This window comes from Mustelus asterias, chromosome 4, assembly GCF_964213995.1.
Source record: "Mustelus asterias chromosome 4, sMusAst1.hap1.1, whole genome shotgun sequence".
NCBI lineage: Eukaryota > Metazoa > Chordata > Chondrichthyes > Carcharhiniformes > Triakidae > Mustelus > Mustelus asterias.
This window is the reverse complement of record NC_135804.1, coordinates 42,280,653-42,308,027: the sequence shown is the minus strand read 5'-3', so window position 1 is coordinate 42,308,027 and position 27,375 is coordinate 42,280,653. Positions and strand designations below refer to the sequence as shown.

General features: G+C 40.6%; 1 protein-coding gene across 6 annotated transcripts in view; it reads right to left on the bottom strand.

Annotated features, from left to right (window-relative positions):
• The window catches only part of chd9 (chromodomain helicase DNA binding protein 9), a 270,685-nt gene that overhangs the window by 44,263 nt on the left and 199,047 nt on the right, over positions 1 to 27,375 (bottom strand). For all 6 annotated transcript variants that reach the window (XM_078210878.1, XM_078210880.1, XM_078210879.1 and 3 more), the window contains 8 exons: positions 26,127 to 26,382; positions 22,830 to 23,040; positions 11,727 to 11,922; positions 9,593 to 9,760; positions 8,245 to 8,424; positions 6,342 to 6,452; positions 6,003 to 6,199; positions 2,523 to 2,722 (listed from right to left, as the gene is read on the bottom strand). In XM_078210878.1, the coding sequence (XP_078067004.1) occupies positions 2,523 to 2,722; positions 6,003 to 6,199; positions 6,342 to 6,452; positions 8,245 to 8,424; positions 9,593 to 9,760; positions 11,727 to 11,922; positions 22,830 to 23,040; positions 26,127 to 26,382 (1,519 nt within the window). The remainder of the gene's footprint in view (positions 1 to 2,522; positions 2,723 to 6,002; positions 6,200 to 6,341; positions 6,453 to 8,244; positions 8,425 to 9,592; positions 9,761 to 11,726; positions 11,923 to 22,829; positions 23,041 to 26,126; positions 26,383 to 27,375) is intronic.

Below are 27,375 nucleotides of genomic sequence, written 5' to 3'. Positions count from 1 at the left end.
AACTCTTGTGCATCTTCTTTGTAACAGCCCGTAGTGCCTGCTTGATCACATGCGCTGGTTATTAATATAAGGCAAGTAAAACATGTACTGTTGGGGTGAAAAATTGAGGCCCACTACTAATGCACAACGTGCTTTACTTGTGTACCTGTGTGTGTGCGTACACGTTTGTGTGTGTGTACACGTTTGTGTGTGCGTACACGTGTGTGTGTATATATACACGTGTGTGTATACACGTGTGTGTATACACGTGTGTGTGTGTACACGTGTGTGTGTGTACACGTGTGTGTGTGTGTACACGTGTGTGGATTCAACTTATGTACCGGGGCCAAGAGAAGGGATTGACTTACACGCCTTATACACTATGATCTACAACACTTATCTCCATGCTGCTAAAGCAGCAATCTTAACCATCTCAAAAATGTCACTCAAGATAAAATTACTCCCAATTTTTCCCGGTTATCATCAAGCAGGTATGCCTGAAACTATTTGCAACCAGACCTGATAGTTGCTCTTGGGAAGGCAGAGTGGAAATGACAGTCAACATTGATATTCAAACCCAGCTCCCAGATCATTATATAGCTCATGCTCTTCAAAATATCCTATGGAATATTTTGATAGATCAGCACTGCAGTAATACCAGCATCACAAACATTTCAAAAGGAGTGCAAGGAAAGGTTGTCACATTAACAGTCAGGTAACTCAGAGCTCCATGTAGTACCCAGCTACATTCAGAGTTCGGATCACTAGCCTCTAACTGCCTATCTAGGAAAGGAGCAAAAAAAAACAGAAACTCGAGTCATTCAGGTTCTAATGAGGTTCAATTTTGTAAAAATTAATCTATGTTAAACATGGGCAAAGTTAAATTAATTTGCTTCCATTTTTGTGCATACAAGTATCACATCAGAAATTCACTGTTGCCTAAGAAAATATCTCTCTCCACTCACATTGTCTGTACCTTTAAAGACTTGATTACCTGTAAAGACTCGCATTCCAACCATTATTTTGTAAATTGAGTTCGTGTCTTTATATGCCCTGTTTGTGAACAGAACTCCCACTTACCTGACGAGGGAGCAGTGCTCCAAAAGCTAGTGGCTTTTGCTACCAAATAAACCTGTTGGACTTTAACCTGGTGTTGTGAGACTTCTTACTAAGAAAATATACAGTACTTTCACAATAATTGTTGAACTGAGGTTATGAATGGTAGATTAATCACAGGCTGAGTTAATCTGCAGTTTGCTAGGAGATGCACACCACTGTTTAGGACTGAAATCTATGGCCTTGATCAACAATTAACAGAAGACGTAAAGACCACCCAAGAAATAATTAAGATGGACCACCAGGAGGCCATACCTATATTGAAAGTCTCCTGTATTTTCAACTATCACAGACCTCTGTACGGTTAAATACAGATATGTCTACAATATTCACAAGTGCCGTCTCTTCTGTCATTATCTGGCATGTTTGCTCGTTCTGCTCACCAGACTCTTACAATTTAGCTTTGTCCTTAAAGTGTGCTTATATTGCTCGAGGCAGGGATGTGATAGTCTATCTTGATAGATTTGGAAGTTATATTGATTGACGGTCAGAACCGGACAGGTACACACATACACCAAGTAGATGCTACATGACTCTGGTGTATCGATCACTACACCGAGGCATTACTCAGTGTAACGATGGATACTTTGAGAAGCGCAATGGACTGTTGTTTACCGACCAGCAGGTATTTATAAAAGTACCAGTCAAAGATAACCATTGTATCTTGTCCTTATTTCGATTGCTTCTCTAACAAAATTTAATTAGTAGCTTTTAGCTCCAGCCAGTGTGCCAGAGTGGCATTTTCTGCTGACCTGGACTTATCTGAAGGGATACAATGTGTGTTGTTAAGCTTCCAATGTATACCCAAGCAGAAGGTAGCTTCATTGTTTGTGGGGCTTCACAGTTGCTGTAGTATAACTGTAACTACTATAAAGTACGCTTTTTTTGGTAAAAAGTCAGATTTTAAAAGAACTTCTTTTCTGAACTGCCTAAAATTTTTAATCCTACCAAAGTACTGAAAATCCCATGCTCTCTTCACGCTTTAAAAGATTGAAGACCAGGGAGCAGCACTGCACAAATGTAATTAGGTACCCATGTTTGATGCTCTGCTTTCCCCGATATGAAAAAGACTGTATAATCCCTTGTTGTCCTTTGTACGATCCCAAAAACAGCTTTAATGATACAAATCCAAGGCCAGACAATACACTGTTGGTATATGTTGCTAGTCTTTTTGCATATGCCATATGAAATCCTTGTTATAGTAATGTAAGCTGTTAATTCATATACAATTTTACAACTATATTCCTTTTGCAATCAATACTTCATATGCAATACATGAAAGTTAAGCTGAACCTGCTGACCTTGCTTGAAGGTACGAATCAGTTACATATTATGGCTGGCACCAAGCATTGCAAAATTATAATGCAAATTTCTAAAAGTATTATGGCACTGAGGTCAATGAAAAAGTCAGCTGGCAAGACTGTTACCCAGATGGTTTTGTAGTTCCTTCGTCTGTCCATCCTCTGTTGGGGTAATGAGGTCCCAGATAAAACTCTTTATCTTTTCATCTCCTCTATAGTGAGCAAGGCAGTATACCAAGAGCGCACGACAGATTGTCTCCACGTCCTGTTCCACTAGCCGTCTCTTAAACCGTCCATGTGATAGAATGTCTTTCCAGCGGTCCCACCTGAAACACAATGAAAGCCAATGAAAAAGGGCTGATTTTTTAAAAATTAAACCCACCAGCTGACCACAAATCAACAACCATGCTTTACATGGCTTTCACTTTGTAATTCCCACTATTATTGAAAGTCACAATTCCTCGATGACATGGGACGAGTGAGGGCATTTGTTTATTAGTCCGAGTGCATGATCAAATGAGAAATTCCTGGCACATGGCAGAGGAAGGATTCCTGGAAAATGCAGAAAAGAATACTTACTTGGGTTTAACTGCCCAAAAACAGAACTTTGGTGTTATTATTATCTGGTTGGCGAAGACTACATGGGATCTTCTCAGAGAGTAATTTAAGGTTTGATATTCACATAAGGGAAGTGAAGCTGATTGAGGCCTTGTGCATCGGTTGACGTATGGCATTTGGAATGGAATGAAACCATCATAAAGATTTGCCCTTGTTGAAGAAGCTAAATTGGTCGAGGAGTGATTTCATTATTTCGTTAAGGCGGAAAGGATATCGAAAATATGGAACTTTACACAGGAGATTTGCACAGAGTGCACGGAAGTGAGGTGGCAACAGACAAAAATAAAAAGGGATGGAAGGTGGTGAGGTGAAGAAAGAGCATCCAAGAGACAGAGACAAAGATGGCATGTTAACAAGTGGGAGGAAGTGTTTCTCCCACAAAGCTCATTCTGGTTGTTAGATTGAGTGACCAAACAGCAGTCTGTGGGCCATAAATAATACATCGGCTCCAGAAATCAGGCACACATACCCCACAAAACTCAGTGCTTGTGTTGTGCGTTTGCTGGGTTTTCCGATTCGGAATTTCCTGGGCCAAAAGGTTCAAAAAGGGCTGTTTGTGGCATTGTTACCACATTGGTCGGTAAATTCTAAATTGTAAAACAAGCTGCCGTTAGCAGCAGCGTGAAATATAAAAATAAAAAGATAATGGCAGCATGGATTAGACAAACCATTCAAAATAGATCCATGAAATTTCTGTCTGCTTTTAATAGTTGTTTTTTTCCATCACCTTCGAAGTAAGTTGCTGGTGAGGCAAGCAAATGTGAAAGAGTTGAATGTTTTTTGCTCAAAATTGTGACACATCACTTAACCAACAAAGAAACCTCCAGCTGCTAATGATGATTAAGCATTTCATCACTGAGAATGTAGGCGAAGGTGATTTTTTAAACAAAAGGCACATCGTTTCAAAGCGCTTCATCTCTGCCAGGCTGGCAACAGATTGCAACTAGGTTAAATTTCCATTCTGTGCTAGATTCATGTTCAAAGAAAAAGATTGGCTTCCCACATTAGCCCACAGAATCTAGTCACATATGCAAAGTATACATCATGCTTTCACCCGACAGGTTCAAGCAACATTGATAAAAACACAGAGCAAAACTGAAAGGGAGATCAAATCTGAAAATGAATGAATAGGAAGCAAGTATGAGCGTCACCAATGACAAAAAAAACCCCAGCAATTATCTCGTAATAAAGCTAGCAAGGAAGGAAACATGGGGACACGTGAAAAAGGAAATATAGACTGAGCCCTAGCAAACTAAAAATGCTATCATGCTCTTCAGCTAGATGTCAACTCTGGCAAGGCTATGCATGACTCATTCCATATTCATAACTTTATTTTTTGGGGGGGCTGGGGGTGGGTTCTGTCTCCTATGTCACTTTTCATCCATTTGCCTTGGGTGCTTTAACTCTTGCTCTGAGTACAAGTTCTTTCTTTCTCCTTCACGCCTCAATGGGGCAGAAAGCCTTTGGACAGGTGAGCGAGGGATATTTCACCCATTGCACCAGGGGTGTGATGCTCCCATCTCGCTGTGTTAATTTTTTAGCGCAGCGGGCTGGGAGAATCGCATGTCGTCCGCTTAGCGGGATTACCGCAAGCGTTTGCGGCTCCCAGGCCTGGATTCCCGGCGGCGTCTGCGCAGTGCCAGAAATCGGCTGCGAGCCGGGGTAGCGGGCCCAGGACTGAATTCTCTGGGCTCGCTAGCATCTCCCACCCAGCCAGGAGTATTTCACTCCAGTGGGGTTCAGACTAGCTCCCCACTTTCGGGGAATTAGCGGTCTGACCCCGCTGGAGTGAAGGGGGTAATCAGGACCCCCCAGGGGGTGGGGCAGCGGGGGGAGAGGGTGGTGTCCCCTGGGCATGGGCACCCTGGCAGTGCCAGCCTGTGCCCTCTGGCACTGTCCAAGGGGCAAAGTGCCTATACCCAGGGGGAACCTTGGCACAGCCCATCGGGCATGGGGCAGTGGGGGTGGGTCAGTCAGGGGGGTCTGATTGGGAGTGGGGTGGGGTGGGCCGGGAGGGGAGGGGGTTCGGGGCTGGCCCGTGAATGGATGGGAGTCCTGGGCTGGCCAGCGATCGAGCTGGCCAACAAACAGGCAGGCTGACAGTTCAGGGCCACTGCGCATGCACAGAGACCTGCTGATTGCATCTCCACATCATGATTTCAGCCCCTCCAGCGTGAATAGGCCCCGCCCCCTGAAATTTAATGATATTCACGCTGCTGGCCTCCGCATTGCACAGAGTCAGGGAGATTCTAGTGTGAACTCCCACTGAAAAAAAAGTGTGATTTACTCCAGTTTCCCCACGAATTCGACATTTAGAACTTTTTGGGAGAATACCAGCCCATGACTGATAGTTCTCGTCTGCAATATTCCCTGACCAAACCACAATTAATCTCCAATTACCCTGACCTCAGGCTTACTTAAACATGGTTTGCTACTTGATGGTGACCTCAGGAAACACCTCTTTGGTGAATATACTATACTTTAGAGTATATTATCTTCTGTCCTTATACAAGCAACACCACAGGAGATCTGTTGATCTATTTTATATTTACCTGAAAAGTATTTAACAGTTCATGATTTATATTACCTTGATTGAATAATGTGTTAACGTTTTCACACTTTCAATCATTAGAAAATGTTGGTTATTTTAAAAACAATGAATTTGCAGCCGTACAAGATTCCTGTTGTTATGATATGATCTATTCTCTGACTCACCTTTTTCAACGCCATGGGAAATTTGCTAGTCTATAAAAAATAAGGCAATCTTAGTTTTTTTAGTACTGAAACAATTAGTAGATATAAGAGAAATTAGGAATTCTTATGGAACAAAATGCGTAAATGTAGTTGTTCAAAGTATTATGTTTTGTCATGCAAATCTATTCAGAAACACTCGAAGCACCCAAAATATTGCTTGATGATAATACAAGTAGTCTACATCCGAGACATGGTTTCCGGATTGTTGCAGAAATTTTTGAAGATATTTTATACCCATAAATTAGCAGGTTCTTCTCAATTCTGAAGCACTCCGTTCTGCCATATGCATGACATCGGTCATACGGCCTCCGTAGTTTAGGTCTATCCTCCCCATCACTCTCTGCCTCTGATAATTCCGCCAACTCATCCTTTGCAGCATTGTACGGTCTGGTTTGTTTCCGTACTCGTGGAGTGTCAATAACTAAGCTGTTCTGCAAAGAGAATTATCAAAAAAGAAAACTTACTTTCTCAGCAAATCATTGCAGAAGAAAACTTTGAATCTTGCAGGTGCTCGGTGGTCACATTGCGAAATACTCAGTAAGCATGAACGCTAGACTGAAACCGGTGACTTACCCTTCCATGTATGGCTTCGAGATCGATTTCTGCCTTCTTTGCCCATTTCTGCCAGAAGTTGGGATCATCCAAAGCAATGTCACTTCTGTTCCCTGATGCAACAAAACTTGCCTGAAATAGTGAAAAGAATTCTTGATGATGAGTGACACACTCCAAAAACCGTTACAAAAGAAAAATGTCATCTTTAAACTTGGAACCTATATCACAAAAGGCCAAGTTATGGTCCTAACTCCTGAATGAACCAACAGTTAAAAGAGTTCTCAGATCCAATTTTAAACATTCTTCTCTCAAAAGATGCTGTCAAGAAAATCCAATTTATTGAAACTTCCATTAAAATTTAACAAATTTAATTCATTAAAAATGGAATTTGACCCATTCTTGAGAAAGCTCAACTGGAGTTTCGATTCTAGCAGAACATACCCTGATGTAAAAATTAGGAAATGGTCCCTATCTCAGATGTTCAAGCTCCATCCCTTCATGGGCCACAGATGAATACTGTAATTGAAGTACGTAACGGTAAGTTAATGAAGGACTTCATTGGAGATGTTACTTCTCTCACATTAAAAAGGTGCTAGAACTATACCAGAGCCGACCACTTTTCTTCAATCAATTTTGCCTCATGTAACAAAGCTATTGTTAACTACCTGACCGCCTTGAGCTCACTTTGCAAAATGTGGCACACAGAAAACACCTCCGACCCTATTAAGTTCAGTGAGCCAGCAGTTCCTTTCAACTCATTAGGCCTACAACATTCAGATAGGCCAAGACAGCAAACTAAGAAAGGAGTGGATATAAATAAGCATGCAAACAGAATCCTGCTAACAGGGATACCAGAGGCAGGACTGCTGAGACTCATGAACTGCACAGACATGCAATGCAGACTGTGGTTTAAAAACAATTGAGTTATAGTGAGTTATAGTAAATACCACATTTTAAAATTTAGAACTATTGATCAATGGATACGCATTTTACAAATTAGATTATAGTAATATAGATAACGCTATGAAAAGACGAACAGCTGAATAGCAGTTATAAATTTACATTAGAATGTTGGAAACTTCATCTATCTTTTCATTAAAAATCCTCCATTTGTGCTCACTGAGTATTCACAAAGCCTTAGTTGCTGTTGTCACTCTTGTTTCACCTCCTCCCATTGTAGATATAATTTATCAATTACAGAATGACAAGTTGACACGGGTAATTTCCATTAGAAATGTGGATATAGGAACTTTTATAATTACTCATATTAGCTTGTCATTCTGCAACTACATAAATGGCCGTGGGTGGGGAATAGGCCGCAAAGCAAAGTGGGGGGGTGCTGCAGTGAGGAAAAGACCAGGCCTCCAGGAATGCAGGAGTTGGTTGGAGGAGGTAAAAAGATGAAGAAGCGACAGACAGATCAGAAAGAGTATAGACCACATGTGCTGACTTACTGTGTGTGTTGATGCTATATGCAGATCTGTGAGCAATAAAAGAAAATCTAAACATAGCAAATGGTGTATTTTTAATTCTAGGGTAAAAACACCTGTTTAATATTCTTTCCCATACAAGATATATGGCATTTCACTAAAAAGGTATATAACCATAGAATTTCAATGTGGCTTTCATAAATGCAGAGTTCCATTTGATTTTATCAAAACCAATTGCAAGATGTATGAAAATCTGAACTATTTTACCATTCATTTACTAGACGCTGAGACAATAGCACAGAAATACGAAGGAGAATCTTGGTCATCCCTCATAAAACTATCACTTATTTGCGCCTTGGCCTTGTAAAGTTATCAAGACCAGCATCCTATCCCTGCCCGAGTCAGTTCCATTTTCACAGTAGCTTTTGCCCGTACACAATGTGACAGCAATGTAATTCTGTCGGACGATGTTGCCCGATACGGATTTAGGTTACCTTTGCAAACGTTGAACCTCTTCCTTCGGATTCAATAGTAATGGTTTTTGTGCGTCGCATGAGAATCTGATCTATGTCTTCCTCACAAAATTTAGAACCCTCGTCTTCTTCATCCATTATTGCACCATAGGCACCTCGGCGAAGCAAGTCTTCAATTTCTTTCTTGGACATTTGCTGCATCTACATAAAATATAAATTATTTAAAAGATTTACCCTTTTAGAAAAGAGCATTTTTTAAAATGGCGATCGAATAAGGTGTTGATGGTCATCCTGATTCGTCTCAAAATGTGTGTTTAAAGATCAAACTGAACGTACTAACTCGATGTTTAGATCTGATCCACTGTATTATGCAGGTCAATGTTCAGGTTATTCTGAAACAGGATTTTCACAGGTATTTTAGGCCACAAGATCTATTTTCAAACTGGATTCCTTCCCAATCCATAATTTTTGAAGGCGGCTGCCAATATCCAAGCTGTCATATTCCCATCCTCAATGCTGCCACCTCCCTCCCCTCCTCCCTACGACCCGAGGATTCTCAATCCCAGAATTGCCAGGTGATGCTCACCATCCAGGCCCTTAGATGAATTGCGGGCAGGTTGGGTGAAGCTGCAACAGCTGCCCAAGCACCTACAGAAACGGCAGGAAGAGAAAATGCTTTCTCAGGGGATGGAGGGAAAGCTGGGGGTAAAAAGAGTTTTACTTTTGAAAAAGAACAGTTTAATACATGGGGCCAGCCAGATGGAACGGAATTGTCTCATTTGGTCCTGTAGATTATGTTTCAATGGAACAGTGGGGGGAAAAAAAAACATCTTTAGTTAAAAAACAGCAATGGAAACAAAAGGGCAGCTCGTCTAACTTAATTGGAAAATTGTTTTTAATATTCTCAAAATAAAAGACGAACAGTAAAAATTGACCATTTTCTCAAAGTCAAGAAATACCTAGAGTCAGAGAGTCATAATAGCACATTCGGCCTATTGGGTTCATACTAGCTCCCTGAAGCGCAATCCAATCAGTCCCTGCAAATTTATTTTGCTCGAGGGTCCATCCAATTTTCTTTTGAAATTATTCATCATCACTGCTTCCAACATCTTCACAGGCAGTGAGTTCCAGGTCATTACCAGTCGTTGCTTAAAAACGTTCTTCCTCATATCATCCTCTCTATCTCCTACCCAAAAACTAAGATCTGTGTCCCCTAGTCCTTGCACAATTAGCAAATTTCTACATATCTGCACAAGTCATAATCTTGCACATCTCTATATAACTGATGGCCACTCATTGCCCTGCTAATAGTTTAGGATATCATGTAATGTTTTACATATAGGATAAAAACAATATGTTCACTACATACCCCGCCAACACTGTTTTCCCGTCCATTCATACTCTGCAGCACAGCTTTGTCGAGACCCAATTTCAGACTCGCTTTGTCAAACATCTCCCGTTCATACGAGTTCCGAGTTATTAGCCTGTAAACTTTCACAGCTTTGTTCTGACCAATCCTGTGACATCGAGCTTGAGCCTTCAAAAAGAACAGCCATTTACAAGTGTGACAGTACATCACAGATTTTAAACATTAAACCATGAAAATTCATCAAAAACTTCCATGGAAGGAAAACAAGTCCTTGACTAGATAATCAAGGTAGTGTTATTTTGCAAAATTGTTTTCAAGTAAAAGCTATATTCAATTTGATACTGCTTTTGCTTTGTATAACTCTAAAGGCACAGACATCTTTTGTGGACCTGTTCTTATGTTTGACCTTAGTTATTTGACTTAGAGAGTTAATACAGCCAAGTCCAAATCAGTCAAGATTAGCACATGTGGATATGTAACATGGTACAGTGGTAGCAGGGTGGAAACCTTTGCTATTTTTTTCTGTTCCTAAACATGGTTAATAATAGTGTTTCATCAATGCCCCTGCTGAAATCAACCAGATCACCATAGTGGCACAGTGCTTAACATGTTTGCCTCACAGTGCCAGGGACCCGGATTCAATTTGGCTTCGGGTGACTGTGCAAACTCCACACAGACATTCTCCCTGTGTCTGTGTGGGTTTCCTCCGGGTGCTCCGGTTTCCTCCCATACTCCAAAGATGTGCGGGTTAGGTTGACTAGCCATGCTAAATTGACCCTTGGTATCAGAGGGATTAGCAGGGTAAATAAGTGGGATTACGGGGATAGGGCATGGGTGGAATTGTTGTCGGTGTAGGTTCTTTCTGCACCAATAGATTCAATGATTCTATGCATCCTAAATGGTGGAATTTCTGCTCCTTCATATGCTCTCAAAAGGAATTTAATTGATGGTGACATCATTTTAACCTTATTGGTCACACAATCTGTTTAATTCAAACATCATCCAGTATGGTTTGACAAGGTTTAAAACTACGATGATATAGCATTCTTCAGAAGTCAGGGCAGGGGCGGGAGTTGCATGAATTTGGTTTGCATTCCTTGAAATCCTTAGAAAGTTGAGGGTGATATAATTGAGTTGTTTAAAATGACTAAGGCATTTGATAGGGTAGAATCAGGGAAACCATTTTCCTCTTGTTGCAAATCCAGGGCAAGGAGACCATCTCAAAATTAGAGTCAGACTACTTGGCAATGAAATCAGGAAGCACATATTCACAAAGAATGGTAGGTCTGGAACTCCCTCTCCCAAAAGGCAACTCAATACTTTTGTTATAGCATATGAGATATGAAGTAAAGATAGGTTTATAGAACCAAAATACAAGTCAGCCTTGATCTGACTGAAAGGCAGTACAGACTTGAGGGGATGAATGACCTACTCCCATCCCTACGGGTTTCAGTAAAGCCTGTTGGGATTCAAGTGGCTTCAGACCTTCTTAGGATGCATATCACAAAGACCTTGCTCAATCACGAGCTGCATCTAGAATGAATTGATTGATCGGTGCTGTTAGCTTTCAGCTGCCAGCACTGGATGACCAAGTGTTTCAGGGAATGGGGAAATCAATCCTGTAAATTGCGCATTTTGATTTCTAACAACGCCCTGAAGCAGGATTTGCAACCTAACAAACTGCCTTTTCTCACGAACCCTCAATTTTACTCGCTAAACTTTTTGCTTTGTCCTCCCAATATTGTTTCAGTGCTCATCTGTCCTCTAATTACAATAGAGAGACCCAAAGGCTTCTCCCATTTCACTAAATTGGGGATATAGATCGTAGACTGAAAACACCAAAGCTACACAAGTATTCCAGCTGCTATGGACTATAAAACTGGGTAGTGGAAACCATTAATACACATCATATTACTTGGATAAAAATAGGTTCTTTTTAAATATGTGGAGGCTTTAAATTGGATTTTTTGAGATTATATATGGATTAACAAACTTTCCTCTAACACTATTTCATAATGATTTTACAAACCTAGGCAAGAAGTTAACTTTTTGAAAAAAACTAACAAAGCACAAGCCTATTTCTAATGGTGCCTGATTACCAAACTTAAAGTTTGTTTTCTCTTTTTTATATTACCTGAAGGTCATTCTGCGGATTCCAGTCTGAATCAAAAATTATACAAGTATCTGCTGCAGTTAGGTTGATGCCTAAACCACCAGCTCTTGTGCACAGTAGGAACACAAAGCGGTCAGAGTCAGGCTTGCTAAATCGGTCAATTGCTGCTTGTCGCAAGTTACCCCGAACTCTCCCATCAATACGCTCATATGGGTACCTGTATATAAAATGAAATGAAATAAAATAAAAATCATTCATGTGGTTTTCACTTAGTTCAGGATAAAGATCTTTTCTTCCATAGATTCCATACTTGGTTTCCATCTTTGAAAAACTTAAATCTACAGTACTAAACACAACATGAAATGGCAACAATAAAAAATTGTCAACAGGGACACCAAAAGTTTACCATTATAAACCATTGATATATTTCTTTGTTGATCAAAATCATCAACTATGCCCAATGGCCACCATGATGGTAGAATGTTGCAAAGATCAAGTATCCAATTCTTTGATCAGGAAAGCAGACCTCTATACATAGACACTCAAATTTGTCCACAGCTCCATCCATGCTCAAATACCTATGAAATCTTGATTGTTTAAAGAAAATTGATGCAGCAATATGATTTTTTTGAAACACTAGAAACCTGCTGCATTTTATGGTGGAAAGTTGGTACATGCATAGCTATAGTTGGAGTCCCAATTAGGTAGTATCCATTTACAACTATGTTTCAGTTGGTAAAACTGCCACAGAATCAGAAGGTTGAGAGTTCAAGACCCACTCTGGAGTCTTGAGTACAAAATTTAGGTTGACACTCCAGTGCTTTACTGAGGGAGTGCCATCTTTCAGATGAGGTATTAAGCTGTGTTTGTCCAATGGACATTAAGTGATTTCATGGCACTATCTCCACATCTAAAGTGAAGAGCCAGGGGTGGACACAATGTTCCCTCTAATTTCTGTTTGAACATGGCTGGCTTGTTGAACTGTGCGGCCCCATTAAAATTGATGGGTAACTACGCATGCACAAAACTTAAAAACAGTACCTCAATGCTCCCTACATAGCACATTCCCGATTACTGAGGGACCATTCACCTGGACAGCTTAGAGGGAACATTGCCGGTGACTTCTCCCATGACCTGGTCAATATTTATTCCTCAACCAGTACCCAAAAACAGATGATCTGGCCATTATCATATCACTGTTTATGGGACTGTACTATGTGCGATTGGCATTCACACTTCTTGCATTATAACAGTGACTGCACTTCAAAAAAAGGACATCTATGGCTGGAAAGCACTTTGAAATGAAAGGCACTGTATAAATGCAAGCCTTCCATTTTATGGCCCTTGCTTGAGAGAACGCTCTGTAAACGTCGAGAGTGGGTAGCGATGCTTAAATTCTCAGTAGAAGTAAAAGATGTATTCAAGAGATGCAAGGAGAACAAATATCTTGACTTCTTAAACACATTTTAACATAGCAATGCAGTTGCACCTCCCCTTTAGGAAGGCTCATATTGGCTGCGATTCTTCCATCCGCGCCCGCTACTTTTTTGGTGGGTCCGGCCAGGAGGCGTGCTTCTGCGGCCTTGAACAGGGATTTGCGCCGGGAACATGTGCACATTTCCCAGGGTCTGAGAGCAGTCACCGGCCAGACCACGCTGGAAACCAGTGGGAAGGCAGGTAAGTCATTTAAATCTGTTTTTAATCTATTTTAAATATGTAGATTTGTTAATTATCGGGACCTTTTAGGTCCCAATCGAATCTCCCACCCCACCAGGAGTACTTCATTCCGGCAGGGTTCAGACTAGCTCCCCATGTTTGGGGAGCTAGTGGGAGACCCTGCCGGAATGAAGGGGGGACAATCGGGGCCCCCCAGGGGGTCGGGCAGCGGGGGCTGGTGCCCCCTGGACATGGGTACCCTGGCAGTGCCAGCCTGTGTTCCCTGGCATTGCCCAAGGGGCAAAGTGCCCATGCCCAGGGGGCACCTTGGCACTGCCCACCAAACATCGGGCAGTGCCAAGAGGGTGGGGCTTATTATGGGCGGGGCCTAGGTGCGATTGGTTGGGGTGGGGGGGTCCCACTGCCACTCTGCATTGGGATCGGTCTTGGATGGAGGGAAGCAATTGGGCGGGCTGAGGGAGGGGGGTGGTCTGTCCGGGGGGGGAGTGGGGGGGGGGGGGGGGGGGGGGGGGATCGCCACTGCTGGGAAGTGGGGCCTGGACATCGGGGCGCTCTGGGACAGGTCGGGTGGGAGGGTGAGGGCTCAGGGCTGGGCCGCGAACGGGCCGTGGGGAGGGGGGTGGGCTGGAGGGGCAGCACTGCAGGGGTCCCGGGCTGGCCAGCAATTGGGCTGGCCAGCACACGGGATTTTGACAGTTTGGGGCCACTGCGCACGCGCAGAGCTCCAGAACTGGCAAACACCAGCGCGAATAGGCCCTGCCCCCCCCGGGCTTTTAATGAGATTCACCACTGGGACCTCTTCAGTACACAGAGTGCGGAGATTCAGATGAGAAGCTGAACTGTCAGAACTGTTGCAATCTAGAACAGTTTTCCCACCAATTCAGCACTGTTGGGAGAATCGCCCCCATTATTTCTATTCTTTGTAGTCAAATTCCAAACTTCTGTAATAATTTTAGCATCACAACAAATTGGAAAAACACCAGCACTGAAGCAAAATCTGCAGCGTGAACATGTCTGTAAAGGCAGTCACTAAATGAATTGGGTCCCTTTTAAACTTTAAAATTAAGGTTTAAGAAGTTGGTTCTGATGGAGTACTGTTATACAGCAAGAGGTTTGACAGCGTAATACCAGATTCTGCAATAGTGCAACATATAATCGAAAACTGACTGCGCATCTGCTTCAAATCGGTAAGATGTTTACAATCACATTAGTGCAGCAGATTATACAACAATATACTGCATACATCATTCAGTCGCCAGTCAAAAATCCATATATTTTATAATTTACTCCCAGTAAGCTAACCTAAACCGTGATATAAATAGAAAATAGCAGCGTCCCGCAGAATAAAATATGTGCAGAATCCAATTTTACCGAACAAGTCCTTTCTATAAACAGAGGGCACAGAGAAACTCAGCTAAATATTCTTCATTAATCCTACCCAGCAGTTTGCTTCTGAATATTGAGAATTTTTTTAAGCTTAAGCTAAGCCCCCCCCAAAAAATTACTGAACAAATACACATCCAAACAGACTGCTATAGGTCAGAAAATAATTAAAATTAGTTGGTTTAGCCTCTAATTTACATATATGAAACTATATTGATTTGCAGATTTTTAAAATGTAATTGGGAGAAATTAAATATGAGAAAATGCATATTTGTCTTGCAAGTGTTTTCACCTGTTGAGGGCTGGAATTAGAAATCCTGGAATTAGAAATCGTGGTAATTGCGGCTCTCCCTTTATTTACTGCTCTGATTTATCACTCTGTAATTATCTTAAACAAGACAAGGCCAAGCTACAATTAATCATTTATTTCTTACTGATTAAGAAGCCCATCATAACGGTGCTCAGATACAAATTTAATTTCCGATAACTGCACATTTCTCATGACTTTAAGTACCAAAGCAAATTGATTACAAGCTGGCCTGCCTCGCAATCAGAGAAGTGACATTTGTACATTAATTATTTTTGCAGGGAATGGTTATATTCAAATTATTTCAGGGAATGGTTATATTCAAATTCAAACTATTAATTTTCACAAGCTCGTATGCATGCAGTTCCGGCAAGTATTATTACCTACTTGGATAAAGATTTTTGTGCCTTTCTTATCATACAACCGAATATTTACTGACTTTATTTACCTCGATGTAACTTTTCCATGTCTGACTTCCAAGGTAGGCAACCCATTTCGTACTTACCTTCAAGACCTCAGCAGGTAGGTCCCCAAGCGTTGTGCGCCCACCTCTATTGAAACGTTTGGGTAAGCTAATTTTAAAACTTAATTTTATACCGTGATATTTTAACATTAATTTTTAAATGATTCTTTTTGATGAGACAAAACAAGCAAGTTGACCATCTGTAAACTTTTGTCATCTCCCACCTTTCTCCTCCCCTATGCTCCAAACACCAGTCAGAACCTGAAGGGACCTTCTCTCCTAGTGTCAGAAAAGGTTGCACTTAGCACACTCACAGATTACTAATTGTTGAATGATATTTTGTCATGTGAGTTTAACACATTAGACAGTTGCTGCCAGAAAATCAGCTGAATCGATTACTGGGGAGGGGGGAGCCAAATCATCTAAACGCAATGCTGCATTTCCCAATACGGGTTTTCTGAACCTACACTGCAAGACACGATTGGACTGAAGTACACTACTGTCTAAATATCAGGCCAGGCTTGTTTTAGAGCAGGTTAAATTCTGTACAAAGAGTACACGTATAGAAAGTGCTCGCATAGAAAGTGCCAGTATCATGACTGACTTGCACTCCATTCTTAATTAAATGAAGTTACTGTGAAATTTCCTTAGTCGCCACAGTCCGGTGCGCCTGTTTGGGTCAATGTACCTAACCAGCACGTCTTTCAGATTGTGGGAGGAAACCGGAGCACCCGGAGAAAACCCATGTAGACATGGGGAGAACGTGTAAACTCCACACAGGCAGTGACCCAACCAGGGAATGGAACCCGGGGTCCCTGGCGCTGTGAGGCAGCAGTGCTAACCACTGTGCCACCATGCCACCCATTTACAAGATACAGGTCGAGAAACCTTTATCAAAAACTCTCGGGGGGGGGGGGGGGGGGGTGGCAGTTCGGATAATTTTGCTTTTCGGATACCGCATATAAATTTACATTACAATAGCCTAACTCAAGGCTACCTATAGTCTAAGGTAACTAAAATGGCTAGAGTACCTGCAATTAATCTCTTTTTGACATGGTCACCACAAAAATCGCAAAGTAAACAATACACACAAACATCTAGATATCCTGCGCTAAAGGGCGATGAGATTCAAAAAAAGTGCGATCTTTGGATTTGCTTCATTTTCAGATTTACAGATAACGGGATACTCGACCTGTACCTGTCTTTACAGACCCCACCATGCTGAAGGAGGAGCACTGCAGCTGGCCCTGTCAACGCAGAATTAACTGGGAAATTGATAAATTGACATTCAAACTTACATAAGGTTAAATCTCACAGGATCTAGGGTGAGGTAGCCAATTAGCTTGATGACAGAAGAGGATGGTTGCAGAGGGTTGTTTTTCAAACCGAAAGCCTGTGACCAGCGGTGCACCTCAGGGATCGGTGCTGGGTCCACTGTTATTTGTCACTTATATTATTGATTTAGGTGAGAATTTAGAATGGTTAGTAAGTTTGCAGATGACACCAAGATTGGTGGCAGAGTGGACAGTGAAGAAAGTTATCTAGGACTGCAAAGGGATCTTGATCGATTATTTAGATAAATGCGAGGTGATGCATTTTGGTAGATTGAACCAGGGCAGGACTTAGTTCATGGTCGGGCATTGGGGAGAGTTATAGAACAAAGAGATCTAGGGGTACAGGTTCATAGCTCCTTGAAAGTGGAGTCACAGGTGGACAGGGTGGTGAGGAAGGCATTCCACATACTTGGTTTCATTGGTCAGAACACTGAATACAGGAATTGGGACGTCTTGTTGAAGTTGTACAAGACATTGGTAAGGCCACACTTGGAATACTGTGTAGAGTTCTGGTCACCCTATTTTAGAAAGGATATTAAACTAGAAAGAGTGCAAAAAAGATTTCCTAGGATGCTACCAGGACTTGATGGTTTGAGTTATAAGGAGAGACTGGATAGACTGGGACTTTTTTTCTTGGAGCATAGGAGGCTTAGGGATGATCTGATAGAGGTCTATAAAATAATGAGGGGCATAGGTAAGGTAGATAGTCAACATCCATTCCCAAAGGTAGGGGAGTTTAAAACTAGAGGGCATAGGTTTAAGGTGAGAGATACAAAAGGATCCTGAGGGGCAATATTTTCACACAGAGGGCGGCGAGTGTCTGGAACGAGCTGCCAGAGATAGTAGTAGAGGCAGGTACAATTTTGTCTTTTAAAAAGCATTTAGACAGTTACATGGGTAAGATGGGGAGAGAGGGATACGGGCCAAATGCGGGCAATTGGGACTAGCCAAATGGTAAAAACTGGGCGGCATGGACAAGTTGGGCCGAAGGGCCTGTTTCCATGCTGTAAACCTCTATGACTCTAAACTCCATGAGGATTCCGGATGACTGCTCATCAGACTGCGGCAATCAAGACTTTACACAAGAAAAGACCATAAGCTGGATAATTCTTTGGAAGTGTATGAATAAACAAAATATGTAATGTCCTGGCTGAAAAGGCAATAAAAATACACAGCAATAAAAAGGTGCCCATGTATCCATAAAAAATTAAAGTTTGTTTGGTATAGCCCCTTCTTGATAATTATCCTGGATCATTATTTTGCTCAAATCATCTTTCACAACTAAAATAATTATTTGGACAAAGGGCAATGGAAATAGGAGTTGGTTATTCAGCTCAGTCACCCATTTAAATAATTGCTCACAAAAATATGCTTATGTGTTTTGTCACTGAGCATTTTTACTGTTTAATTCAACCACATGACAATGTTAATACTGTTGTTCTCAAGGTTGGGAAAATATTGCTAACTGACTATTCTCCAGTAACAATGTGAGGTGCAGCAAGTGGCATCACAAGACCTTGTTGCGTTCATAGCTCTGAAAATGTACAGGGTGATGCAGTCATATCTATGGTGCCATGGCATTGGAAGAGCTTTGATGAATAACACTTTTTAATAATTAGCTTTACTGCAATCTCAGGAACCATTATCTAAGAGCCAACAGGAGTCATATTCTGCAGTTTCCATCATTAAGTTGTTGGATTACAGGTTTGGAAAACCGGTAAGTCTTTGTGTGTGAGAAATTGCGGGCACGGTCATAAAGAACACATTTATACTTCCATTACACTAAATTACAATTAAATTCTCATGTAAAAAGCAGTTAAAAAGTTAATATTCCTATTCAGCTACATTTCAACAAGTTCTTTTAGAAATCTCCTTTTCTCACAAACAAACCTCATGTGCTATTCTCCAGCTAAGTGGGTGGGTACGAATCACACTGTTCACACAAGCCATTGATATGCCATTCCAGATATCCACCTTAAGGAACGTACAAAGGCATAGAGAGTAATGCTCTAAGCTTCTAAATTTCTCCACAAAAGTTGACAGAGATGGGCACCTAATCAAATTAGGAAATTATATATTCAAACCGGTGCTGCACCAACTTGTGACAAAAGAATAACGCATCAGCTCAATACGCTGACTTGTAAAACATTATACGATATTCCTTTCCTCAGCTGAGGTTTGACTGTATTCAGTCAATTCGCATGTTAATCAAGAAAAACAGAAAGCCAACGGACAGTTTCAAAAAGCTGACAGAACCCATGAACAGCCAACAGTTCAGAAAGAATATGGCATATGAAGGTGAAGATCTACACTAAGTGCAGTGTGACATGGGTAACCCATAACTTCAGCTGTGGGGAATATCAAACAATTGATTTTACTGAAGAGGAAAGAGAATCTACAGACAAATAACAGCAGGCGAAATCTGACTGTGGAGATTGAATACCATATTTTCCATACTGAAGCAAAATGAAGATAGCAATCATTATTAGATTGTACTCAATGTTCCAGGCATAGGACTGCCTTCACAATGACACATTTGGTCCGCGTTAATGCTATTGATTTGTAACAAACAGAAGTAAGTTTACAACAATGATGGATTTAGAAAATACTGAAGACGATGGAGTGCTGAATCTGTGAAATTTATTTTCTAGGAATGTTCCCTCTCAAGCAAGTTGATTTTTGACCTTTCTTTTGTGCATTTTCCTGCATTTTGAAGTTTATTACAATTTTGGCTTTCAAGCCAAAACTTCTAGCTGGGTTAAAATATTTAAAATATTACTCTGACGTAACAGGATAAAATAAATAGGCTACTGCTCTGCGTTAAATTAGTGAAATGCAAAATGTCAAATGAAGGTACCATATTTTCATACGTTATCACCCAAAGTCATTTCATAAAAATTATCATAAGAACTAGGTGCAGGAGTAGGCAATTCAGCCCCTTGAGCCTGCTCCACCATATAATTCAATTATGGCTGATCTCATCTTGGCCTCAATGCCACTTACCTGCCCATTCACCATAGCCCTTCAAACCCTTACTAATTAAAAGAATGTCCACCCGAGTATACACCACACTCTGGGGTAGTGACTTCGATGTGGAGATGCCGGCGTTGGAGTGGGGTAAACACAGTAAGAAGTCTCACAACACCAAGTTAAAGTCCAACAGGTTTATTTGGTAACAAAAGCCACTTTTGCTACCAAATAAACCTGTTGGACTTTAACCTGATGTTGTGAGACTTCTTACTGTAGTGACTTCCACAGACTCACGACCCTTTGAGAGAAGTAATTTCTCTGTTTTAAATCTGCTACCCCTTATCCTGAAACTTGTTTGAGATTGCTCCACAAGAGGAAACATCCTCTCCATGTCTACTTTGTCAATCCCCTTATTATCTTGTACACCTCAATTAGATCTCCTCTCATTCTTCTAAACTCCAAGGAGTATCAGCCTAAACTGCCCAATCTCTCTTCATAATCAAACCCCTCATCTCTGGAAACAATCTAGTGAACCTCCTCTGAACTGCTTCCAATGCAACCACATCCCTCCTCAAGTAAGGGGACCAAAACTGTGCACAATATTCTAAGTGCGGTCTCACTAATGCTTTGAGCAATATTGACAACACTTCACTGGTTTTATATTCCTTTAGCAATAAATGCCAAGAATTCCATTTGCCTTCCTTATTACCTGCTGGACCTGCATACGCGTTTTCTGCGATTCATGCACGAGAACACCCAGATTCCTCTGCACCGAAGCACTACAAAATAATAACTTGCCTTTGCATTTTTCCAGAAAAATGGATAACCTCACACTTATCCACATTAAACTCCATCTGCCACATTTTACCCCATTCACTTAACCCATCCATATGTACATTTCTTATTTCATTTTCGCAGTTTACAATCCCACCTATTTTATTGTCATCTGCAAATTTGGCTATGGTACCCACTACCCCGGCATCCAAGTCATTAATATAGATTGTAAATAGTTGGGGCCTGAGGACCCTGTGGCACTTCATTAGTTACATCTTGCCAGCCTAATTTCTAGGCTACTTTGCACTTTTAACACCAAAGTTTAAAAAGTGCATAAGAATGTGGTTTGCAGCAATAGGTGAGGAACTGAATTTTGCACCTGACAATGCTTCCAGATGTGGAAATGCCAGTGTTGAACTGGGGTAAACACAGTAAGGAGTCTAACAACACCAGGTTAAAGTCCAACAGGTTTATTTGGTAGCAAACGCCACTAGCTTTCGGAGCGCTGCTCCTTCGTCAGGTGAGTGGGAGTTCTGTTCACAAACAGGGCATATAAAGACACAATTTGTACTCAATTTACAGAATAATGAATAATGATTGGAATGCGAGTCTTTACAGCTAACCAAGTCTTAAAGGTACAGACAATGTGAGTGGAGAGAGCATTAGCACCTCTGATATTCGGGTAAGCATTCTCCAAGGCGGCCTTCACAACACACGACAGCGCAGAATTGCTGAGCAGAGACTGATAGCCAGGTTCTGCACACGAGGACGGCCTCAACTGGGATCTTGAGTTCATGTCACACTATCTGTAACTCCCACAACTTGCCTGGACTTGCAAAGTCTCACTGGCTGTCCTGTCTGGAGACAATACATATCTCTTTAACCTGTGCTAATGCTCTCTCCACTCACATTGTCTGTACCTTTAAGACTTGATTACCTGTAAAGACTCGCATTCCAATCATTATTCATTATTCTGTAAATTGAGTTTGTGTCTTTATATGCCCTGTTTGTGAACAGAACTTCCACTCACCTGACGAAGGAGCAGCGCTCCGAAAGCTAGTGGTGTTTGCTACCAAATAAACCTGTTGGACTTTAACCTGGTGTTGTTAGACTCCTTACAATGCTTCCAGAAACAGGCTTACAATCTATTAAACTCTCCGTGTAACTCCTGCTAGTTCACTGTAGATATTAACTGCTCTAATATGGAGGGTGAAACAAAAACCTCAATGCTGCATATGCAAACAAACCGAGAACAACTCATGTTGCTGGAAATTAGTGGGCTGTAATTCACACACAAACAAACCAGTGATCATACTCGTTAATGTCAATTAAATTTGAATATTGGGAAGTCAGTGTAATTTGTCTAAATGAAGCAAAACTCTAATCACTAACTCCACAACCTATTCTACTTCCAAATCCTGGTGTTCTTCCAGGACAGTGCCAGGAATGCACAGTAGATCAAATCGTCCACATCTTGAGATTCTTCCAGCCAACATATTTCTTTGCAAGCGTAGTTACAGTTGTTATGTAGACAAGGACCTGCAAACATCAATGAGTTAAATGACCAATTCATTGGTTTTCGTAGTGCTGGTTGAGGAATAAATGCTAGCCAAGACAATGGGAGAACTCCTGGTCTTTCCAATTTGTGTCATGGCATCTTTAACATTCATCTGAACAGGAGGGTGGAATCTCACTTTACTGTCTCAACTACAAAAATAAAATATTTTAAATATTTTATCTAAATAAAGATTAGCAATATTTAAATTTGCACTGAACAGTTCAATTAACACCAGTGCATCAAATGCAATATTTATCAGACCAACCTGTTGCGTGTTTGAATAAGTTTTGATGCAAAATCCTTTGATTTAACTTAGCCAATAACATCCCTGCGACATTGTCCACAGGTAATTGGTAGAGAAAGCTATTTTGTAAATTAGATGTCATTGATGGGAAGAAAATTCAGCAAAGCAACACATATAGCAATCTGGTGGCCAGAGCTAGTAACTATATTCTGACAGTTGAAAAAGAAATCTATACTGGAAATACTGCCAGAGGTGAGATCAAAAACTGAAACTAGTAACAAGGTTTTTTGCACAGGAAATTTTACATGGAAAAATTTTAACTTTGCGCTTAAAATATGTAAAATACAGCATTATAGTGTTATGCAAAAAAATGTGAATTCTTAATTTGAGAGATTGGGACATCATAACCTGTACCTCTTTTGAATAAGATAGTCCTCAAGTATGTCAAGGCAGCGCACCATCTGGGAGAAGATAAGAACTTTGTGACCACCAGCTTTCATCTTTGGGAGTAGCTTGTCAATTAAGACTAGTTTACCAGATGACTGAATCATTGCTTGCAGATGAAAGACTGGAGCAACTGGATTGTGCATCTCTCTGAACTCTCCTAGAATCTTTTCTTCAGCACCTAGTACCAAAGAGAACATGCGTCATCCTGGATCTATAATTCTTTGGTCACATTGTTTGATAAATAATCTGCATCCGGGATATAAAAGTTTTGCTTCAAACAAACCAATGTTACTTAAATGATCCAACACCATTGTTCAGATGCCAAAGGATGACAGAGAGTGGCATCTAAAGATACAATATTTAAATATTAAACTGCAACATCATTATTATTTGTAGGCTACAGGGTTATAAGGATACAACCAACACGACTAAGATAGCACATTAAAACACCAAACAAAATCATTTTATACTGAAGTGAGGAATAATTCCTAAATTTTGAGAATTCACAATTAACAGGAACTTGAAACAGAAATCCCTAATTTTCATTGGAGTAAGCACACCGGTTTGATGGAAAGCAGCCAGCACTGACATAATGGGGTAAGTGAGTCTTTCCATACTGCTATTTCTACGTTGTTAAGAAACAATGTCAAGCAAACTTGCTTATTTGTGTGTGGCATTTAGGCAACCATGCCTCAAAAGCGAATGTATGCAGCATGTCACATGCAATGTATTTACAAACATTAAGGCTCAAGCACTTTTCAAGTCCTTGGCTTTTAAAATTAAAAGTGGCAAACTCGGTTTTATGAATATTGGCATTGTATTGAATTAGTAACAATTTTCTTTTAATCCAAACATTGCTTAGTCAACAGCCAGAATTTAAATTACCCTCCAAAGTTTAGTAAAGCATCTGGCAACCTGGATATTTATTTCACCATGGTGGACTAGAGACTAGCTAGTGAATAAGTTTCAAGCTTATTTATTGTCACAAATAGGCTTACATAAACACTGCAATGAAGTTATTGTGAAAACCCCCTAGTCGCTACACTCTGGCGCCTGTTTGGGTACACTGAGGGATAATTTAGCATGGTCAACCTGCACGTCTTTTGGACTGTGGGAGGAAACCGGAGCACCGGGAGGAAACCCACGCAGACATAGGGAGAACGTGCAGACTCCACACAGACAGTGACCCAAGCCAGGAATCGAACCCTGGTCTCTGTCACTGTGAGGCAGTAGTGCTAACCACTGCGCTATTGTACTGCCCTTATGTGCAATGAGCAATATAGATGCAAAATTATAGTTGCTGAATAAATATTGCCACTTCAAATTTGGACAAAGCTTAAGATTCTATTACAGGAGGTTTAATTTGGATACAAGAAGCCAACCATATTACTGTGGGAAGATTAAAACTAATGAAGTCTAGTTGTTGAGAAAAATATGAATTACAACTTCACTGTATTAAACAATGTGTTTAAGTTGAAGTCAAATTTGAGCCTTGAGGAAAATAGGAAAATAGTCCAAATCACCAAAGTCTGAGCTTACTGGAACATTTCTATGGTTATGCATTTAATGTGCCACATAAAATAATTGACAATTTGATACTTTATTGAATTCCAATGAACACAACAGGCAAAACAATTAGCTTATTCCACATCTAGCTGTCTGCAACTATTGAAGTGTTTTCTTTGGCAACAAAAGGCTCTCTGAAAGCAATGGATGTTAATTTGTTCTCTGAAATCCATTTTCCTCTCTGTGAAGTTTCACACACATCAGGAAGCCTCATTCTACTACATTACAATAGACTGGATCAGTGCTTTAATCAGCCAAGCCCCAAGACTGACATCCAACTTGTTCAAAAAGCCAGTTCTCAAGTCAGCAACCCTTCTCCACATAAAATTCACAAATACTATTGAATATGGTTAGCTATTGTCGATCACATTTGCAGGAGATAAATGTATTAACTTTCACAAAATAGAAAGTTGGGAGAGAGAGAATAAAGAAATTTAAATGCAGTAATTTCTAAGATATCGTTGATTTCACTTGATGCAAAATTAGTTCTGGAGAAAGTGGTTCTAATTTGCATTGTTCAACATTTACAACCATGGGTGGAGGGCTGATTACCTGATACAAAACAGAGCAAGTATGAAAGGAGCACTTTCAAATTGGCAGGCTGGTAACTAATGGAATGCTGCAGGGATTAGTGCTGGAGCCTCAGCTTTATAACAATCTATACATTAATGATATGGCCAAAAAGATCAATAATAATGCATTGATGTTTGACAATACAAAGCGAGGTGGGAATGTAAGCTTCAAGGAGAACAAAAAGAAACTGCAAAAAGACAAGTTATGCAAATAGGGATATAGGGATGGAATATAATGTGGGCAAGCATTACCATTCACTTTGGTAATAATAGAAAAGCAGTTTTTTTTAGGCATGAAACCTGTAAATGTTAATAGTCTGAGGGACTTGAATGTACTCATACATGGAACACAAAAGGTTAGCATGCAGGTACCGTAAACAATTGGGAAAGCAAGCTGAATGTTGTTTTTAAAGAACTGTTCTGCTGTAAATTGCAAATATAGCTATTGCTGATCAAGCTAATTTGATAGCTTGAACTCTTTATGCCTCTGCAAAAATTGTGGTGACAAACAGGCACAAATACATTAAAGTTCTATGCATATTATTTAAATAGGTTAGGTAGACTTCACTGCAAACAAGAATAAAAATGGAGTACTGCATTTCAAATCTACATAAGCCTGACTACTATTATCCTCCCCAACGCCCCCGCCACTTATAAAACCCTGTTTTTTAGGAGTTGAAAAAGCATTGGTGAGTCACGCAATTTTCATCTATTCTATTTTTTCTGAGACAAAAAACGTTTTGTATCACTGACAATTTAACTTAATAATCCAACTAATTGTTGTTTTAAAGATTAAATAGATAGGAATCGGGTGCATCAGTCTCATCCACTTTCAAAATGATAAACTGACTGACAAAGCCTTTGACCAAATTTGTTGGGGGTGGGGGTGCTAGGGGAAGCACCAATAATGAAATTCTACTGTTATTGAAAAAAAGATACTGGCAGTAACTGATTCAAAGCAGGCCTGGATTCTGGAAAATAAAAATTTGGCAGACATCCTGAGGTTCCTGAAAGGAAAATTTCTTTACCGTTAGGATGGAGAGTGTTCGAAAATAAAATCCACTGCTGCCAAGGACAGAGGGAGAACAAAATAGTGCAACATTTCAGAAAGTAGGCAGATGTGTACCTTTAATAAGATATGGGTGATTGCAGCATTTCCTGAGCTCCATCATGGTGTTTACCAGGTTAGGCACATTTGCCTGACCAGCTCCTTTGGATAGGAAGGCAAAGTTTCTTTCCAGGATTGCACGATAATATTTCTTCTGAATATTGGTCAGTTCTACTTCAATAATAGTTTCTTCTTTAGGAGCAAGCTTCTTTTCCACATCCTCCTTCAGACGCCGCAGCATCATGGGCTTTAATATCGCCTGCAGCTTTTGCACCTTAAAGAAACCATGCACGCAGTTATGATGATGAGGTTATCGCCTTTGTTTACAAGCACAGACTGGGATGGATAAGTGCTTACAATAGAGTTGCACCACACTGAAATCAGACACCGAAAGAAAAATTTTACACACAAAATGAATTACAGATCTAAAGCATATTAGAAAGGCAAACCAAGATGCAAGGGAAGGGGGAAAAGGTTTAATGTAAAGCAAACCAGACAACTCTGAAAAAGCCACATGTCAGACCTGCTGAGATTTTCCAGCATTTTCTGTTTTTGTTTCCGATTCCAGAAGTAATTTTTGCTTTTAACTCTGAAGAAGGATTGCCTCAGCAGCTTTATACTATAGCATGCTCTGAATGAATATAGTGATTCCATAGAACTGTATTTGTACTAAGTATTTACGAGATTGCTTCCTGATTTAACACATCTTTTCTCACATTCATCAGAGGATGTATCCATCAGAGGATATCGATCAGGGGATACAGCAGGATATAGATCAGTTGGAGACTTGGGTGGAGAGATGGCAGATAGAGTTTTAATCCGGACAAATGTGAGATAATGTATTTTGGAAGGTCTAATACAGATAGGAAATATACAGTAAATGGCAGAACCCTTAAGAGTATTGATAGGCAAAGGGATCTGGGTGTACAGGTACACAGGTCACTGAAAGTGGCAATATAGGTGGAGAAGATAGTCAAGAAGGCATATGGCATGCTTGCCTTCATCGGCCGGGGTATTGAGTTTAAAAATTGGCAAGTTATGTTACAGCTTTATAGAACCTTAGTTAGGCTGCACTTGGAATATAGTGTTCAATTCTGGTCGCCACTCTACCAGAAGATTATGGAGGCTTTGGAGAGGGTACAGAAAAGATTTACCAGAATGTTGCCTGGTATGGAGGGCATTAGCTATGAGGAGAGGTTGGAGAAACTTGGTTTGTTCTCACTGGAGCGACGGAGGTTGAGGGGAGACCTGATAGAAGTCTACAAGA